This window comes from Halictus rubicundus, chromosome 10 (genome assembly GCF_050948215.1).
Source record: "Halictus rubicundus isolate RS-2024b chromosome 10, iyHalRubi1_principal, whole genome shotgun sequence".
Lineage (NCBI taxonomy): Eukaryota > Metazoa > Arthropoda > Insecta > Hymenoptera > Halictidae > Halictus > Halictus rubicundus.
In genome coordinates, this window is record NC_135158.1 from 9,871,963 (window position 1) to 9,891,948 (window position 19,986).

The window sequence follows — 19,986 nt, forward strand, 5'->3', positions numbered from 1 at the left end:
GCTGTACCGACCCCCTGGCCGAGCTTCTTGATTCCGCCACCATTGGCGCCACTGTCGCCAAGATTACCGTCTGTCGGTAACATTTGGCTAACAGTTTGAGCGTTTTGCCGCTGCATGAAATGGCGCTGTACGGACCCCCTGGCCGAGCTTCTTGATTCCGCCACCAGTGGCGCCACTTCCTTACAGGATGAATATTCTCGAGAATCCCGAAAATTTTCGGGAAACCCGAAATTTTCAAGAACCCGCTCCATTCTCGAATAAAATTGTCTACCCATCCAGATCCAATATTTTCGAATTCTCGCACACCTCTATCGAGGACTACGGTTCTGAAGGCGCACGTGGTTGTCACCTGTGAGCATCGACTAAAAAGGCTTTCCAGGGTCCTAATCCCAAGAACCTTGTCTTAGCGAAGGCGAGAATCAACACTAGGAATCGGCTGCCGCGTCGGTTGACAACCTGCCCATTCTACTTCCGGCAAATACTAATGCAAAAGGCCCTGAAGAAAACGGGCTTGTGTGCAAAACTTTGATTCTATTATTTTTAACTTCTCGTCTGATTCTGACGAGATGGCGAAGAGAATACGTAACGCCTCTCCTTCTCATCTTCAAGTTTGCGCAAACCGTTGATATTCAATGCTATACATGTCCGATTTCACAGATGACGGGCCTACGATCAGGTGAACGACCTACTTCTACGGTACGTTTAGAGTAACTCCGACGGAAACGGAGGTTGGCAAGAAAGATATTTGCCGGATCGACGCGGAAAGAAGCGGCGGACGTTCCGTTATTCGCGCGCGTGTGCAGTACGATGTGCCCTGTGTCGGCGAGCGGGTCTTGCGTATGCGTGGATCCCCGTGTAGATGAACTTGAAGAGCCGAAAGGGGAATAAGGTGTGCGAGTGTATACTGAGCGGCGGCGTTGAGCGTCGAGCGAGGGTAAGCGGGTCGGCATCGGTGATCGCGATTAGCCGAAAACGCGCAGTCGCGCGTTGATCCTGTCGGGTGGGAGGTGATCAGCTGTGAGCACGCGAGGAACAGAAATGTTCGTCCTGCAAAAGTCTATATTGTGAGTACCCAGCAAATTTTTCCACTAAATTCGACGATCAACCGTCCGCCGAAACGCCGTGTGCCGTTTCGCGAAACCGCGAGACAAGTCGGCTCCGTTTCGGTTCGGTTTTGTTTCGACCGGTGCGGGGTACACGCACGTGCGCGCCGATTCGCATCGATGAGAGAAGTGGAAAGGGCTCTGTTCGAATACGCGACACGGGCCGCGGATAACCTAGCGATTCTACCGCAATGCAGTGCTGAAAATAGGAACGCGCTGGGAACAGTCGCAGATCGATACCAGGCCACGTTTAACGGCCGTTTTGTGGGACAGTGCCAACCACAATAGCACCGGCCACTCTGCTCGTCCAGGTGCCTCGACAAATTTTCACCCTTCCCTACTCCCAAATCCTCTACCATCTACACCTTTTCCTTCTATTTTCTTCTTAGGCCAACGCGATTCCGGCCGTTCTCCTCGGACGAGCACAAGGGACGCTCTCTTTCCTCTGCTCCAGCCCCTACGCACACGCGCCCGAGTTCTTGCCTTTCTCCCAGACGATTTCGCGAGAAACCGAAAAATTCTACGAAAAAGAGGGTCGATCGTGTCCAATGGAACTTTCCAAGCTAACGCAAAAGGATCCTGGGATTATTTCGATCGTGTCATTCCGGTCGCGGCTTTTCGAGCCGTTTTGTGTTTAATATTAGAAAATCGTCTACGGTGGAACTCCATTTACATGACAGCTGTTCCGCATATCTGGGTCGCTCGTATAATAGGAAACACCTACTTGGGTCTCCCTGCTACCTGTTCATCCGTTCGAATTATTGGAGTTTACCTTCCGATGCAATCTTTCACCTTCTGTTCGGGTCAAACCGGTCACAGACGAACGACCGCATTTCTAGTTTATTATTAATGAATTTGTTAAGACGATTCTTTGGGAAGTGATTGAATAAATTTCATTATTCAAACACGTATTGTAAAAAAAAATTCGTATAAAAGCTATGCAAACTGAATCGCCTCACTTCCGTGAAGAAACGCGCCATTTTCAATGCTCGGTGGATTTAATGTTAATACTAAATATACCGAGCATTAAAAGCCACTGATACGTTTTGCGTTATCTCAAAGCGACGAGATTAAGTTCATATAGATTTTGCACAATGTTTGTTGCGATAAGAGCTTGCAAAAGATAATTTTGTGTAATCCTTTCCTGTTGATGGATCTTTACAATGTCAATAATGGCCAACATTTGGAACCGGTCATTTCACTGGCAATGGTGGACTTAGTGGTAACGAAGAAAACTGTTTGACCACTTTAATATTTACAAAAATAACACAAAAGTATGAATGATATTGAAGCAAATCAGTCATTTAAATCCGGAAAGACTTTTATTTTCTTAGAAACATTAGCGTTTGTAGAAATCGTTTTGTAAATTTTGGAAAATTAACAAGTTCACTGTCCTTTGCGTCATGATTCACAGTTATCATCGACATAGAGTAATATTGATTTAAAGCATGCACAAAGTAAACCAGATATAATGATTAAAAACGTCGACGAAAATAAACGAAATGGAAAATAGTCGTATAATAATAATCAAAAATAGGGAAAGTCGACGTGTTAAGGTGTTGAATGAGAACTGAAATTACTGTGTACGAAATTGAATTCGGTCTTGCGCTAATTCATTTAGACAACTCACACCTGTCTCTTAAATCGCGGAATGGAATTTTTGAATAGTTTCAGTTTCATCGGAGTAATTCATTTTCTTCGAAACCTGCCTAATTATAAAATTTTCGTCGATTGTTTAGCGTCGATTTAAAAACTCGATGGAGGATATAAATTCCTCGGACAATGCAACGAACGGTGGACAGCTGTTCGGTAAATCGGGCGCCGGCAGAAATTTCGTTCCCATATAAACGGAGTTCTACCGGAGTATTGATTCTGCTTGGCGCGGTTGTCGTAACGAGATTTTCCATTGATCGTCAAAGCTTTGTTGAAGAGTATGCCCCTGGTGGAACACACCCAGCGATATCTACATTTTCGCAAACTACACACGCACACACACGTGTGCATCGATCTATTTTTGTAACTTTACGATGTCAGCCATTTTTTCCCTCAGACTTCTCAGAAATGTAAGACGCCTCTTTTTTTCTCTTAAAAGACGACGAATAAGTGTGTTCGCTTCATTACAATAAGGTGTGTTTATTATTCGAGTGGGACAGTTCGAATCAGCGAAATATTAGCGGATTGTTTATCCTCTGTTTATCTCCGTTTCGCAAATTAACATAGTCGACTATGGTACTAATAACACTGTCTATGTACGCGGCATTACGATGTAATTATCTCGTACAGCTGCTAATTGCCGGTTTCGTAGACAGGGCGCGCGCAATTCAAACGTTTATAGAGTATTTTATTTTTATGGTTGTTAATCATTTGTAAAATGATGTTGAAAAACGAATTCGAGATTTCCTCGAAGTTTCCGAGTTGCGTTTGGTCATGCTTTTTCTGTGTAAATATAAAAGGAGAAGCGTGTTCGAGGAAACTTGTTTATAGCATTGTTTTCCGTGAAGGATGTTTTATCCTGTACGTCACGTTTCGTCATAGGGACTCTTTGGGGAATGACGACATACATACATCACGACCGTGTCATTTCATGCGGGTAAAGTTCTGTCAGTGCTTTACGTAACATATTAAATCGACTAACTTACATAATATATGCTAACCCCATGGTTTTGTTGCTCGGAACGAGGAAAAAGTATTTTGCGATAGTTACGCGATCATTTAGGATCGGTCGAAGAACAATTTACACGAAGGTGTAATATTTTTGTGCTTCGGTCGTTTTCAGTTAAAAAAACTCTGACAGACTACAAGAAAAAAGAAAATCATCTGCGTTAGTTGACGAGAAAAGAAATTGCACTACCAGTACCACTGTTCAGAACTCAGTTTTAGTTATAATCTTTTTGTGTTTTTAGATTTTTTATCAACTCATGAAATTCCATATTGTGTCAATAATTTGATTAGAATGCTCTCAAACGTTCTCCGTAGAAGGCACATTTGAATAACACTTGTTTAAACAAGACACTAGTGTGGACAGTCTTCTCAACATTTCACGATAAATACTTGATGAGAACGCAAAAATTAGATACTTCCACGCAGGAAACTGACGTCACGTGGCTCGTGTAGGTGATCCCATTCAGCGATGAAGAAGCTGTGACGATCAAGGCCGCTGTACGACAGGCAAAAAACCTAAATGCCACAGATGAATGTGTGAAAACCAGTTTCAACTTTGTAGCATCAACGCAGCACGCTTAAAGTTCACATTACTGCCATTTACATTCGAATCCGGACACCATCGAACACTCAGAAATGAAATTTCCTTGAAATACAAAATTTCCTTGCTTAATATGATTAACAGGTTGAAAATAATATGACAATCTCCTTAAATTTTTCTGATCTATAATAAATGCATAGAATTCACAGTCTAACGATTATATTTTTGTATTTCTGCTTCCAGAAATACGAAAGAAAACTCGCGATTTTTCTGGGATGACATAACAGATGTCCTTTTAGAACACAATCAGTTGTCCGACCATATTTTTCAAAGTTATTTTTACAAATCTGGCCGAATGCCATTACAGTAATAATAGATTACCCCGTTCTCGTTCAAACGTGAACTATTGTTATTCCACCGCGATAATTCTTCATAATGTCTGCGTGGTCGTTCCATTAAGATTATCGCGCGCCGTTTTCTCGCAAGGTTAAATGTTGCTCTTGAAAACAGAAATTCTTGAAACTAGATTTCCGGCGTTATCAGTAGCCATCAGGCGCGATCAATTGCAGTCACGTGGTTCGTTCTGCGCTTTAGTTGTAACCAGATCGAACCGATAGCCGCTCGTTGCACAATATCGGATCGTTATCTAGAATTCATTGCTAATCGATTAATCCTGTTCGATCCGAGTGCGTGATAAAATGGAGCATGAATTTCTTCGAATTTCTGCAATGTTTATTCGCGGAAGTCGTTCGTCGTTTCGTTTTTAGCTCTGGACACAGTTATCACAATTCGCATTTCTTGCAATACATTCGGTGGAATTAACACTCCAGACTATAATTTTTAAGAGCTTCTGATTTAATTCTGTGATTTGGAAAATTTCCAATTCTTTTTTTCAAAGATAACAGTTTCGATGTTATTGTATGTAGAATTTGGAAATCATCTGTAGAATAACATTTAACATTGTACAGATTGGTAGATATTTAATTCCTTTTTACAAGTCAAAAGTAAATGATTCAAAATTTCTTAATTGAATTCTTTAATAATGAAAATAAAATCATTTCAGTATAATAGTTTCTTTCGACATTATCGTGTGAGAGACAGTAGTTAAGCTCCGTTTAAATACAGCATAGTCATTATAACGCTCTAACGAAGCTGCTGAGCATAAAAAGCTTAACAGGCTTCTGTTAGCTGAAGTGTTAATAGGATTCCCTTTAAGAGATAACACTCAAAATAAAGAATAGAGACAATTTTGCTCGAGAAACAAACATAAAAGAGGAAATATGTAGAAATTATACAAATATGAAATAAAACAATACTTTTACAAATTAAAATTGAAATATGAACTAATCTTAATGAAAAAAATTTGATACCTCTTTTTTAATATTCATTATGCTTTAAAAATAAATATAATTAATATAGACACCGTAATTGGTACCCCCACAGTAATTGTGTCCCTGACCTTAGCTGTGATGCAACGTAAAATATAATTCACAAGAGCACCCATTCGAAAAGGTTATGAACGATCACTTTCTCTATATTAGGTGTCCATTATAGTTTGCTGGTATGCAAATGTCAAGGTATTGTCGAGAGTAACGAATATGTTATCGCATGGCCAAGTATTGGATTACGGATATATTACATAGCTCCTCCTGTTACAACGCTGTTAGCCTGTCTTTTATCAACAAAAAATCGTTCTACTACTGGTACAGTGTTATCTCGCTGCCATTTCTCTATTTCATTATACCGTGCGAATTATCAAACAATAATCCAACGAAACAGTTTCCCAGAGCTAAACAGATGTTTAAATAATAATTATGACGATGACCGTTTAAATGTGAATGACATAGAAACGATATTTACAGAGAAATTATTCCATGTACAGACACGATGTTTTAATAAATGTTATATTCCTTTTATTATTATTTTTTTGTAATTCTTCTATGCTCCTATTGACTGTATCAGAATGTTCAATAGGAAATAATTTTTTGTATTTAAACAAAGTGATTCTAATATGCATTGAATTAGTATGATATACATGTAGGGAACGTTCCCCTACATGGACAGTAATTAATAATTTAAGAAATCTGTACAGTAAAGTCTTGATCTAAGCCGAACGGAGGTACACGATCTTAGCCAGTTCGCTTGTTCCCTCGAATACGACAAATAGCAATAAATGTGTCTAATTGTTTTTCATTGTTTCGCATTCGATCTACCCATTTGGGTCATAAATGCCTTAAAATCCGCAGTCTGTTAATTACGTTACAGGGGTGTCTGTTGTCGAACCCGGGTGTCTTTGATCGCGTCGGAGGCGTCCTGCCAAAAGGCTGCTGATATCGTGACTTGTTGATTTACGTCCTTGCGAATGACACTTACAGTTATTTGGCAGCCTAACTCGTCCTCGTTTTATTGATTTCCCTGTAGAGAGTCATGAATAACCGCGACGACCGCAACAAGTGTTCCCCACGAAAGCGAGCGTCGTTTACACCTTGTCCAGATTATTGACGAAATGAGTCGAGCGTTTCCTGAACGGCGTTAATCGCGATTTCGCCTGAAACTGATTCGACCAACTCGCCCGAGCGACGCTCCGCTAAATGTTCCGCAAATGAATCACTCGGTTGAACGTACTAATTGGCACGCGTCCGTTCGGGGTTTATAAACCGGCGGCAAATTTTCATGTTAAACGTAATTTTCCCAGAAACTGCGGCGCACTGTGTGCTGCTCGTGCACGCGGGCTAATGCAATTATAAACAAAATGAACGTGTATAGCAGCCGATACAGGGCCGAGCCTCGCAGCCTCAGAATTGCGGCCGCCTCTTTGCCTTTCACCTTCACTTTCTCGTCGTGTTTAAACAAATATTTCCCCGTTTGGAATTCTGTGCTGATTAACACACTCTTTTAACACTTCGACTGCCAAACTAGAAACCTCAAAAATTCCATAAAATCAAAGTAAGTTATTTAATGAAATAAAAAATGAAAAAAATTAAATGCACGATACTCCTCTACTCGTTAGTACTCCAACTTTCTTGAATTTCACAGATCCCAATCAAATTTGGTACAATGAATATACTAACGTGAAAATTCATTTTAAAACCTGGACAAATAATTCCGTCACCCACATATGGGTGACATGGCAGTCAACGTGTTAACCCTTTGCACTCGGCGCTATTTTCATTCTAAAACTAAATTTTTCTCTTCTGTCTTAGAATATTTTCATTTTATTCATACGAAACTGATCCGATTTCCACATATAATATTGAAATGTTTAGTAATCTGTTAAATACAAATTTTGTAATGTAACAAATACATTGTAATATTTGTTGTAATTTCTTTGAAATAATGCCACAACAATTTCTAGTGGTGCTTCAGAGTCACCACTCGAGTGCAAAGGGTTAATAAGATTCGAACTTTCGTTTCGGTAGAACTTCAGTAGCATTTTATAAACATTGCTATCGATGACGCTCTACAAGAAAAATTGTAGATGTCGGATTCGGAGATGACGATGAAAGATGCAAACTAAAAATTATTTTTCATTCTTCGAAAGAGCTACTAGATAACTAATATACTGCTTAATTGTATTCGATGCACAGGGTATATCATAGCACGTGAGATCCGCTTCAATGAACGCGACATTCATAAGCAATAAAAGAGTTTACTTGAACATACACCCCTTCGGCCTTGTTTCCGAGTTACAGAAGCTCGCTTTTATAGCAAGTGTTTAAAATAACTCTAACTGCAAACTCGACGCAGTCGTCTTGTCGTGGTATTTGTATCATTCAGAAATCCTTGTCGGAAGAAAGCGCTTTCGACTAAATAATTTAGTAGAGTCAGTTTTATCGGTACAGAATTAATATTTCAGATGTCGTAGTGAATTTACGGTAAAATATTAAATTTCCATTTTGAGAGAATACGTAGAGCAAGAAAAATAGCAAAAAATGCACGATTCTTCTATGGAAAATCTAAAAGCTTGTAGAGTCCAACAGAAATCGGAATGTTCGTGTCGCCGATGCTCTTTTGTTACCTTATCTCCGCGGCTGCGTGTACCTTATCAAAAGTACAATGGACGAAGAAGAGAGAGAGAAACTCAATATTTCCCTTTTGTGTGTATCAGATCGACCGGTAGCAGAAATTGTGCAGGATCATGGACTCGAGTTCTTCCATCCTCGCATCCTGCCGCGAAGGATGTCCCACAAAGGGTCATCCACGAAGTATCGGGAGACGTCGTCCCGATAAACATGGTGAAAGGGATTGGTCATTTACGGGACCCCCGACTTAACAAGGTAAATATCTGATCTCCCTTATTAAACGCTGTAAGAGTACGTGATAGACTGTGGATCTTCATCCAAAATGAAAACTATTATCTGTCGGACAGGGTTTGGCATTTACTCTGCAAGAGAGGATATCCTTGGGTATACACGGTCTGCAGCCTCCTCGATTCAAAACTCAGGAAGAACAGCTGGCTCTGTGCAAGGCTTCAGTTATGAAGTATACCGAGGATTTGAATCGTTATCTTTACCTCGTGGAACTCCAGGTACGGCGAAACGAGATATAAAACAACTCTAATTGATTGATAAAGCGGAATCCCGATTCCGCGAACGATTAATGGGTATAATGTCTAGATAAACGGATATCGGAGATCTCCTGTTACAAGATAAGCATTTAGTACACACACACACACATGTGAATGAAATTACAGTACTCACAACAACTTTTGCTTTTTTTCCGTCAGGTTTTTAGCAACTATGTAGTCTATTATGTTATTACTGTTTATCAAACTAATTGTTTATCGAAGCACCTCCCTGGTACTTTTGTACCTCCTGCGTTTGCTGTGGGGAAGATATAATTAACATAACGAGTACCAAACTAATTTGTCAAACTGTTTGCTGCAGGAACGAAACGAGAGATTATTTTTCCGTCTGCTAAGTGAGAACATTGAGCAAATGATGCCAATTATTTATACTCCTACCGTGGGATTAGCCTGTCAGAAGTTCGGCGTCATTTATCGCAGACCTCGTGGACTATTTATTACAATATACGATAAAGGCCACATCTACGAGATACTGAACAATTGGTAGGTATTTTGAAAATTTGAACATAGTATCTTAAGGAAACGTGCAATAAATCACTTTCGTGTACACCTGCCGAGAAGATCGTACACTTTTTCATTTCTTTTGTTGACGTTCAGAACGTCGCGCTTATACGTAAACATTGGCCAAGTCACCATTTGGAAACGAACTTGACGTTGAATGACGTAGGTGTACACGGAAAGTGGAACACATTTGTTGATAAGTCTGCTCCCAACTCGATCCCTGTTATTCCCGTTTTGTATGTTCAGCTGTTTTGTTCATGCTTTGATCTGGACCGAACGAATGCTATATATAGACCTTACGAATCTACGAAGATTTGACGAATCTACGAAGATTCTGTGAATTTACAAAAATTGTACGAAACTGGACGTAACACCACACGTCATTTTCTATTTTAGACTACAGTGAACATTGTCTCCATGAACACGCTTCAGCAATAGTTTCCTAACAAAAGTGGAACACAATTAAAATAGTAAAAATTTGATAAAATGGTTGAGGTGTGTTAAATGGCACATTAACTGTGATTGGACTGCGGATGCCATGCGTATATATAAAAAATAAATAAGTGAAATGGAAAACTGGGAAGAAATTGCATGAATAAAATTCACGAATATTCTTCTCGATTTTATGCACGAATAACAGAAATGAATAAGTGAAACGTAAAATTATTGAAGACATACCACGAATTTATGAATACCATTGCATTATCTTCTGATTTATTAAAATGCATTTATGACAAAAATGAATAAGTGTAACACAAAACTGTGAAGTTGTTCGATGAATTTTACGAATATTGTTGCGTTGTATTTGGCCGGTTGAAATCATTGAAAGGAGAAACACATTTTCATTTAACTTTTCCTCCTCGCTATTGACTGGGACAATATTTATCTTGCATACAGATCCGCAGTGCAATTATGATTCGCTGAACTGTACTTTTTTCACGAGTCTAAATAACTGAACTGTTGAGAAATTCTCTCGAAACGAGTACACCATAAATGCATCATCGTAATGTCATAATGCAGGCCGGAACAAGCGGTTCGTGCTATTTGCGTAACGGACGGGGAAAGAATCCTCGGCCTCGGCGATCTGGGAGCGTGCGGTATGGGAATTCCCGTAGGAAAATTGGCTCTCTACACTGCATTAGCTGGAATTAAGCCGCATCAGTGTCTACCAATTACTATTGACGTTGGCACTAACAACGAGCAACTCAGAAACGATCCCCATTACATCGGTCTGAACAAACCGAGAAGTCAGGGCGAGGAGTATGACGAGTTGATCGACGAGTTTATGGCTGCGTGCGTGAAAAAATACGGTCAGAACGTTCTGATCCAAGTACGTTCGCTGGGAACTTATTTTACTCTCTACATTCCTCTTCTATAAGCGAGTTGCTTATTTTTATGTATTATTGCAGTTCGAAGATTTCGGAAACCACAATGCCTTCCGTTTCCTAGACAAATACCGCGACAAGTATTGCACGTTCAACGATGACATACAGGGCACCGCTGCGGTTGCGGTGGCTGGGATTTTAGCATCGAAAAGAATAACGAAGAAAAAGATGTCCGACAATAGGTTCGTCTTTCTGGGCGCTGGCGAGGTATGTAATGTCCCAATGAACTCTACTAAAGCAATACTCAGCTTAACACCGGCTAATACTCTAGCAAACATAACACGTTGCAAGACCAGTCTCATTTTTGTGAATTCATGAGTACTTCATTCGGGAAAAATGCAAATGAAGATTTTGTGAACCGCAGGCCGCCATTGGAATTGCCGATCTCTGCGTGAAAGCGATGGAAGCAGACGGCTGCACTGAACAGCAGGCTCGAGATAATATTTGGATGATGGATATCGACGGGTTACTCGTGAAAAACCGACCGGAAGGCAACCTCGAGGGTCACAAAATCTGGTACGCGAAGGATCACAAGGTGATGAAGTCGCTGATCGACGTTGTGAAGCAAGTGAAGCCGACCGTTTTGATAGGTGCGTAACTTTTTGTTTGCCAGCATGCATTGATTGCTGTCTAAAGTTGAAATGCCCGAACAGGCGCGTCAGCAGCGGCCGGAGCGTTCACTCCCGAGGTCCTCAAAGAAATGGCCAAGAACAACGAGAGACCGTTGATCTTCGCTCTGAGCAATCCGACTAGCAAAGCCGAGTGCACTGCTCAGCAAGCTTACGACCATACGGAGGTACGGAAATGATGTTGAAAAATATTTCGTAGAAATTCCCTCGAAACGCAAACCAATTCGCGTTGACCATTTTGAAAGTACCCGTTCAACACGTTAAGTGCCACGTCATTTTTATTGTGACCTACCCAGATAAACCGAATTTGATTAGGACCTTTAGCATTCGGAAGGGTTAAGACAGCGTCCCCTGTAATACATTTAAAATTTCTAGTTTCGGTTTCATTAATTAAATTACACTGATTTTGTGAGAATCTCTGGGATTGATTTTTGGCACTTAACGTGTTAAGGGTCGATAAGTTCGATGACTTCGTACCTTCTTGTCAAGAGCATTGTAAACCTTCATTTGAGAATATTCATGTTTTAGGGAAGATGCATATTCTCGTCGGGTTCCCCGTTCGGAGAAGTGAAGTACAATGGGAAAATTTACAAACCCGGGCAAGGAAACAACGCGTACATATTCCCGGGAATCGCATTGGGCGTGATCGGGACTGGAGTCCATCACATCACGGAAGATTTGTTCCTCATTTCAGCTCAAGCAGTTGCTGATCACGTGAAGGACGAGGATCTTGAGATGGGCAGTCTTTACCCTCCATTGGACACTATTCGCGAATGTTCAATAGACATCGCCGTTAGAATTGCCGACTATGCTTACGCGAAAAGTGAGTAGTTTTCATTTACTGATAAAGTACAGAATTAGGTTCAATCAATTGTACAATCTCTGACTGCAAATGGCTGCTTTCGATTCACAGTGACCCCGGCATTTCTTACGGAGGGTTAATCAAACTTATTTGGGTTACAACTTAATATTTAAATTTCTGTTGATAATTATTGACCAACCTGTACTCGATGTAATTATTATAGCGTCCCTTTTCATGATTTCTTCTAACCGGTGTCTTGTTTTGCAGCTGGATTGGCGAGTGAGTACCCGGAACCTAAAGACAAACGAGAATTTATTGTAGGCAAAATGTACGATGCCAATTATGACAGCCCACTGCCAAACCTGTACGACTGGCCAGGTGATTATGCTAAACCGCGTGTTTTACCAGAGAAGTAAGTATTTTGATATATTTTGTACAGACGACTGTACATAGTCTCGTGTAGAACTCACGATACCGTTGTACATGCATCATAGATTGCAAAAAAAAGCGACTCTAGCAATGATATGCTGAACTCTTAGAAATGCCATCTAGCACCATAGCAAATAGCAGCCGCGATCCAAGTTTAGAAACACGTTCACACCCGAAAGAAGCAGCGACTTAAACAACAAACAATATTACAAACCGAATCGCAGTTTACGTTTCTCGAACATTCGAACATAGCATGAGCACAGCTTTCTAATTTGACTCTCGCACTTTTTTTCGTAGATATGGTCAAACAAATTTTGTATATTGCTTTGAATTTCGAAAACTGCGAAAATTGTATTGTTTTTCAAAATTTATTTTTCGTTGCTGCCATGCGATAACCATGAACGCTTTACCTTGCTTATATGCTAGTAGTAACTAATATTCTTTTCTGCGGAGAAAAAGGTCTGAACTATTTAATTGTTTAAGAATTGAATTTAAGTTAAAATAAATTAAATTTTTCTTATTGGAGATGACGTAAAAAAAGTTAGTTTCATTCATAGTTTGTACTTGTTGCATTAAATTCGCTAGAAAGTCAACGAATGGTTAGAAGAATTAGCAAAATTAGAGAGAAAGCACTTAAGCATTTTTTCTCCGCAAGTGGAACTTCTTGTAACAAAGGCTTATAGAAAACTTATAGATCTGTTAGCGATTATTTCTTAGCAACGGCATTTCTTTATCGTCAGTTCGTTGCTAGCCCAGTGACTGACTTCGGTGCAGGCCGCTGAAGCTTAATTAATTTTTTTCAGAGAGACTGTAGAAATCCGCCACGATTTAAAACATCTGTAGCGGATTTCGCCGAACGGGATATTCGGAGGCTATCATTATTACCATTAATCTCTAAAAAAAAAACAAAAAGAAACGAATAATAAAAAAAAAATATCGCTGTGTCCTGAATTGATAATGTAAAACAGGTCGTGGCAGATCAGGCAACAGTGCAGTTTAAAACAGTTTTAGCTGTAAGAACTGTTACTTCTGTCAGTGACTAATTGTCAGTGCTTCTTACGATGTAACTTGCACGAGATGTTGAAAAGCACGGCAAACATAAAACAAAAAAAAAAAAAAGAAAAAGTTGAAACGATGACATAGTGCTATCGTTACAGCATCGAATGTCACAGTAAGCTAACATTGCAGTATTTTAATGTCCTCCTTCATCCTATACGCAGTATTACGATTGCTAGTTATCCCCGCCCCTGAGCCGCGATAAGTATTAACTATTGAAAGTATTTAAATGAAAGTTTATAGAATTGTTGTTGTCACGTGTAACACGGCAGTGTAACCTAGCAGTTACGTTGTACAAAACAATACGGAAGCAATAGTGCGTCACTTCATTGATTGAAGCTCGAGCAATTTAGTGAATTTTATGCAATACTGATTATTTAACGAAGCGGCATTTGTACACTGACAGTTTCGATCAAGAAATCGATAACTAATAAAGTTTTAATGGAAGATCTTGCGAATGCAAAGATTATACGAAGTATATCTCGTGTATGATTATCTTGTGAATGTATATGTCGTTTCCTTTCTCTCTCTCTCTCTCTCTCTCTCTCTCTCTCTCTCTCTCTCTCTCTCGTTGTCTTTACTTTTCCAGTGAAAAACGATTTAATCCTATAATACTCGATCTTGTGGAAACGCTCTTTTCATGTGTGAGAACAACCCGAAGAATCCTCCTCAAGAGATCAAAAAACTTCCACGAAACCTTTGAAACCAACCAGAAGCTGTTTCCCTTCCCCGCAACACCAGAAAACTTCCAACAATATCATTCTTCTAACATGCTTCATTTCGCAACGTTTTTTGTAAACTTGTACACAGTGCTTTACTAACTGTATGTGTTTTCTTTAAGACTAACAATATATACTTTCTCAAATCAAACGAATACGACTCGTAGAGTTTTCAACTGCAAACGAACCGCGCGACTGCCGTCTACTTATATTTACAATTTACAATTCGCTGTCTTGTTTTATTTTCATATACCAAGCTTCTCGCAATTCATGATGCAAAGCCGTAAATTTGTTGAACAAATCGCATTCGTACGAGACCTCGTTCATCAAAATTTTCAGAGTGAATTATTCCTAAGAATATGTTCATCTCGCTGATCTTATAAGTTTAATATCTGAACTATCTATCTATATATATATAAATTGCATAAATCATAAAATCAATCGATTGCATCATCGATTACGGGATATTCTACGGGTAAAGCGGTGTAGCTTTAATGATAGTGCGCTTGAAAGCACAGTATGTATAAAATATTTTATATTTCGTATAAGATGTCGAGGGATCATTAAAATATTTGACGCTCGTCGATATTAATGCAACTATACGTAGACATTTTGTTCCTGAGACGTTCCCTCGGTCTTCGCAACCGATCGAACGACCGAGTGGCATCATCGAACGATTCGATACGAATGATATGCATGGTGAGTTACCGGAAACCACAATCTAAAGTATCTCTATTGTTCCCAGCGACGTGAGAAAATTTCCGAGCGAAGAAATATTTATTTCAAGGGACCGCACAACGCGACGAAAAAGATTTCACGGAAGATATATTTTCTGATCAATTTTTTTGTACGAGACTATTTATTTTTTAATGCGTTATCGGCGATGTTTGTGGCTCGGGAAAAGGAATCGTTACAATATTAGCCCCTTGAAAAAATGGTTCCTTCCTTGGAGATTTGTTCGCGTTGTTAAACACATTAGAGGTAATTTAGATCCGAATGTGGCTCATCGTGTGCGCAACTTATTTTTCTCCGAAGAATGTCTATTTTTCGTAGAAGTGTACCGGAAGCACTTCTCTTGGCTGTTAAAAACATTTCGTCGTAGAACAATCGATGGTGTACTCTACCAGGTCTCGCATGTTGTACAAGACGTGATCGATATCTTATGTGATATATGTATGTACGTGCATAAACTGTGCTTGTTGTGTGTCGTAACGTAATTAATCGCTGATTAGAAAAAAACCTGCCGATTATTTGGCACGTGTGCAACGTTGTACCACGTCCGTGGGAACGTTTTTGCTGCTGCGAGTTCTTTTGTTTTGATCGTTTACTTTTGATTCGTGTAGAATTGAATGTGATAGACAAAGTTTAGCCAAGCGACGCGAGCTTGTTTATAATGCTCGTTCTTGTATACATATACTTATACATGTTCCTTGTATATGTATACATATACATATACAATACAGTTCGGGTTTAGACGGACACTAGGAAATAATTGAAACTGATGTGCTCACGTTGCAATCCTATTTCACGTTATGCGTGTGACTCCAGCTCGACAAGTCCTTCAAGATGTCGCTTGGTTAAACGTGAAGTACTGGAAGTAGCGTTATGTCAATACTAATCATGTTCTTCTCCCAACAGATTATGACGTGTTGGCGAGATTAAAGACAAGATGACTACTCTGACGTATACACACACGTATTAAGATAATATTGCGGAACTAAATAAATGTCTCGTAACGTGTACACGCCCGTGACTCTTCAGTAGATTATTATATAGGTAACGTCGTGGGACGTATCAGGAAATGTTCCGTACTTATTTATTGTTAATTTAACATCGCGATTACACGCTCGAACGGTGTACACGTTTTCCAATAACTCAGACTATTCATTGATTTCGAACGTGAGTTTCGCGAGCCGCTTCGACTAGAAACTATATAATTATTTATTTATAGAAAGTATTATTTTGCGCGTGCCATGCTTTGTGATTACTCCCGAGAGCAAAGGATATCGCGAAGCCGGGGCCCCGTCTCGGGATTACTTCGTAAATTAATGAATAGTTGCTTTATAAGTGATGTTCACGGGTTGCTCTGCAGCATCCCCCTTTTACTAGACAGTTGATTAATTGATTACGGGTTTCTGCGGTTTATACAACATTTATGTACATCGTGTACTCGGAAGTCGTGGTACCACCGAGAAAGATGTAATACACAGAAATAAAACGGAAAATATAGAACTCTCATTCCTCATTGAAAACCTCGTTTTCGAAAAACAAGTTCGTTGTGATGTATAAAATTTGTTATTGTTTTTACCGTCGTTTAACTAGAAGAGTATACATTGGGACTTGATTCTCTCAGACGAAAAAATTTTATTGCTCTCAATTCATTTGTTTCTCACAAAACATCGGCGTCCCACAATTTTTAATACACTTTGCGCAAATCTAGCGAAGCACGACAAGACTCGAGCGATCGGCAATACGCGATCTATCTGTGAACAGCACTGGCTCATGGTAATTGTGCCTCGGTAACGTATACAAAATTATTTATTGTATTATGATGTAGTGCTACGGTATTGTCAAGCAGCGTTTAGTTTAGTGCACGTATCGAGTAATCAAGTATTGAACAGAATCGATGGTTCGGATTGACTCTTCTGTTCCACCACTGTTCTTGTCTCACCATCTCGTCTCATCGAGTTCATTCATAACATGTGTTTTTTAAAGTTACCAATCCGGACAAGCAGAGCAACGTTTTGAAAGTTGTATTTTTTGTACTATATTCTAATTGTCAGACTTACTTTAAGTAAATGTACGAAATGGAGATTTTGTCAGAAGGTTCCTATGTGTTGTGTGAAATAGAAACTTCGATCAGTAACATCGATTAGATTGTAATTACTGCCACGTCACAATTATTAAGGAATTTACGGAGGATATACGAGCGAGAATAAAAAGATTAAAAAACATGGAGAACGAAATTATTTAGAAGGAAAATCCTGTTTCTCAGAATTTGTTACTGGACGTATAAATTATACTCTTAAGGCTATGAATAAATGTTAAGCCATGATCGTTAACGCGCCTGTTTATTTTCCTCTATTCCTTTCTTCGAAATGATCTGCGCTTCGGTGAAGCGCGGGAGAAATTGTAATATTAAGTTTATTAAACAAAACTTTATGAAAGTGATTCTCAGGTAGTATATGTACATAATTACAAAAATTATTTTTGTTATTAAATATCTTCATCCCTTTCATATTTGCATGTGTAAAATATATCCGCGTTACAGATATCAACATGTCCCATTGTCAGCCACAGTATAAAATGCAAATAGCACCAAAGAATTACGATTATTTCGTTCTATAGTGGCACATTCGCTTCCAAGTTCGTCGATCTGCATTTCGTGTGTTTAGTACTTGAAATAAACTTTCAAGTACTAATTTCTTATTCAAGTATTGAGATTATTCTTTATCTAAGAGCAGAGAATATATTGTGCATGGAAGAGATACATGATGGATGTGGATATAGTGCTTTTACAGGGCAAAATTTAATCGATTAATTTTTATTCAGGCCCTCGACGTGCCGGTGTAAAGTGTGTATCAAACTTTCTCCTGACTTCTAAACTTCTAATGCTCAAGGACAACATAATCTTCGCCTTCTGTTTTATAAACTGAATCTCTTCCACCAACAATATACTGTATTCATTTTAGGCACTATCATAATTTGGTTCATAATCAGGGTCATCGTCGTCATCGTCATCGTCATCTTTCAAAGATAAATCGTCCAGATTTTGAAACAGACTCTCATCAACTTTAACTGCATCTCCTAAAAATAAAAGAATTAGTTCTGTTGTACTTTTCTTATATTCTATACATTTCATGCTGGCTTATGTGAAATGAATTCATTTTTTCCAGGACAGTACCATCATCCAAGAATTTAAGATCAGACTGATCCAGTGTTTTATCAGTCATAAATAATTCTTTGCCAGTTAACTTCTTCCCTTCGCGTTCAGCGATCTCTCTTCGCTTTGTGTATCCCATTTGATCATCAAACTTTTCCTTCCAACATAAAAATGTTTCTACAGTGACCCTAGTTCCCTCAAACTTTTTCTGTAAAAGAAATGGTATCTTAGTATCACGGTTAAATGCAAAAAATTATGTATACCCTACCCTTTCCTCTTCTTCTTCTTCTCTGAGCTTCAGCGCCGCAGATTCTTCTCTCTTTAATTTAATTTTATCCCACTGGCAATTCAGCCATTCTTGAGCAGCACTAACTAACGTGAATACCATTACCATTCCTAAGTTTTCATTCATTTGCTCTATTAAGTGTTCTTTTAACAGTTTGGCGCTTCCTACTTCGAAATTCTCTTGTTCCTCTATGGACACGAGGAGGGGCTCGTCGGGATAGTTTGGAGTATAGGTAAATTCTAATCGACAACTAAGACCATTTACAGTTTCTGGCTCATACTCTTCTGTCTTAATAGGTACAGCAAACACGTAAAACGGTTCCGTGGCTAAAACTGCAAAAAAATTTTCGTTATGAAATTTAAAAACGTTAAATAGTAATGCAATAATGCATGCGCTTCTGTATTTTTTATTAAATAGACAGTTTGGATGAAGTAACCGATAAATTAGTAGTATTTCTATATCGCAACAACAAATTTATAGGTTATATTGTAATGCTTACTTTCTAATTCTCCACAGTAGATCGATTCCAATGCCTCGATCTCATTGTGTTGTTCTTCTAAGTAATCCATGATGTTTAGAACGAAATTAAATTGCTAACAGATTTCTAGGTTACGTATTTAAGTGATAACTTTGAACAAATTCACGAAACCATGTTACAATCGTGACAGCACCGGAGAGCAGCGCTGCACTACAAACTTATCTATACGGGCTGATTGAGCAACTTTACAGATTGCATAAATTTTTTAATGTATTTAACATTGCGAATGTTACTACAAAATTCAGATAAATAATTCAATAAAAAATTATACAATACATTACAGATTGTAATAATACGTGTCGTCATTATAGATTATTTCAAATAATTAAGGCTTCCATTCTGAAGCATTACTTTGTTTAGAGAACTTGTACAAAAAAAATTAATTGTTTCTACTTATTATTTTAGGTTGCATTTATTTGTATATTGATTATTAATAATTATAGAATGCCTGTGTATTAATATGAACTATGAAATTAACTTAAACACATATTTTATTTGATCAGAAACTGCATCAGAAACGAGCTTTGAACGTTCGGAAAATATGCTAACAATTCTATTCTTGAGTAAGGCAAAAGCAACAATCAGACAGATGCTATAAATTTTTCGTATTTAGTAAACAGAGCAGCAGAACAGAGCTGCACGTAGGCATGAAATTCTGCGAAGCAGCACTTACAGGGAAACTTAAATAATAAGTTCGAATACCTAATTTTAAGTGATGCTCTCTTCATATTCGATTTTCCATCTGGCTTTTAAAAGATGCAGCAACCTTTTAAACACGGAATGTTCATTATAAAGCAAAATTGAAATTTCTATTAATAAGAAGAAATTTTATCTCTCCAATAATTAACACGCTCGACTTATCGATTTC

The 19,986-nt window shown here is 38.7% G+C and overlaps 2 protein-coding genes across 4 annotated transcripts; one reads left to right on the plus strand and one right to left on the minus strand.

Moving 5' to 3' along the window:
- Window positions 1-813: 813 nt before the first annotated feature.
- LOC143358244 (NADP-dependent malic enzyme) lies at window positions 814-16,643 on the plus strand. Of its 3 annotated transcripts, XR_013082936.1 has the most exons (12): window positions 814-1,064; window positions 8,414-8,582; window positions 8,675-8,833; window positions 9,192-9,373; window positions 10,412-10,721; window positions 10,801-10,983; window positions 11,141-11,366; window positions 11,430-11,572; window positions 11,934-12,228; window positions 12,475-12,619; window positions 13,440-13,649; window positions 16,050-16,643. XR_013082936.1 is itself a non-coding variant. In XM_076795229.1 (11 exons), exons 1-11 carry the CDS (start codon window positions 1,039-1,041, stop codon window positions 16,054-16,056), a joined length of 1,845 nt encoding a protein of 614 aa, XP_076651344.1. In that variant the 5' UTR covers window positions 814-1,038; the 3' UTR covers window positions 16,057-16,643. The 3 variants fall into 3 exon arrangements, 2 of the variants coding, with proteins under 2 accessions (XP_076651344.1, XP_076651343.1); XM_076795229.1 differs by lacking the exon at window positions 13,440-13,649; XM_076795228.1 differs by lacking the exon at window positions 16,050-16,643 and having other exon boundaries at window positions 13,440-14,170.
- An 898-nt stretch (window positions 16,644-17,541) lies between these two features.
- On the minus strand, window positions 17,542-19,283 carry LOC143358245 (RWD domain-containing protein 1). The gene is made up of 4 exons (XM_076795231.1): window positions 19,080-19,283; window positions 18,563-18,912; window positions 18,316-18,502; window positions 17,542-18,218 (listed from the first exon to the last, which is right to left on the minus strand). The coding sequence occupies exons 1-4, from the start codon at window positions 19,147-19,149 to the stop codon at window positions 18,100-18,102; spliced, it is 726 nt and encodes a 241-aa protein (XP_076651346.1). The 5' UTR covers window positions 19,150-19,283; the 3' UTR covers window positions 17,542-18,099.
- Window positions 19,284-19,986: the final 703 nt, after the last annotated feature.

What these genes read in the sequence shown, in the direction of transcription:
- LOC143358244 (XM_076795228.1), top strand. Translation starts at nt 1,039, where the DNA reads ATGTTCGTCCTGCAAAAGTCTATATT. An exon ending in TTTACCTCGTGGAACTCCAG is followed by an intron (nt 8,834 to 9,191) that starts GTACGGCGAAAC and finishes TGTTTGCTGCAG; the next exon opens with GAACGAAACGAGAGATTATT. An exon ending in GAAGCCGACCGTTTTGATAG is followed by an intron (nt 11,367 to 11,429) that starts GTGCGTAACTTT and finishes ATGCCCGAACAG; the next exon opens with GCGCGTCAGCAGCGGCCGGA.
- LOC143358245 (XM_076795231.1), bottom strand. Translation starts at nt 19,149, where the DNA reads ATGGATTACTTAGAAGAACAACACAATGAGATCGAGGCATTGGAATCG. An exon ending in CTACTGTGGAGAATTAGAAA is followed by an intron (nt 18,913 to 19,079) that starts GTAAGCATTACA and finishes ATTTTTTTGCAG; the next exon opens with TTTTAGCCACGGAACCGTTT. An exon ending in AAGAAGAAGAAGAGGAAAGG is followed by an intron (nt 18,503 to 18,562) that starts GTAGGGTATACA and finishes TTTCTTTTACAG; the next exon opens with AAAAAGTTTGAGGGAACTAG.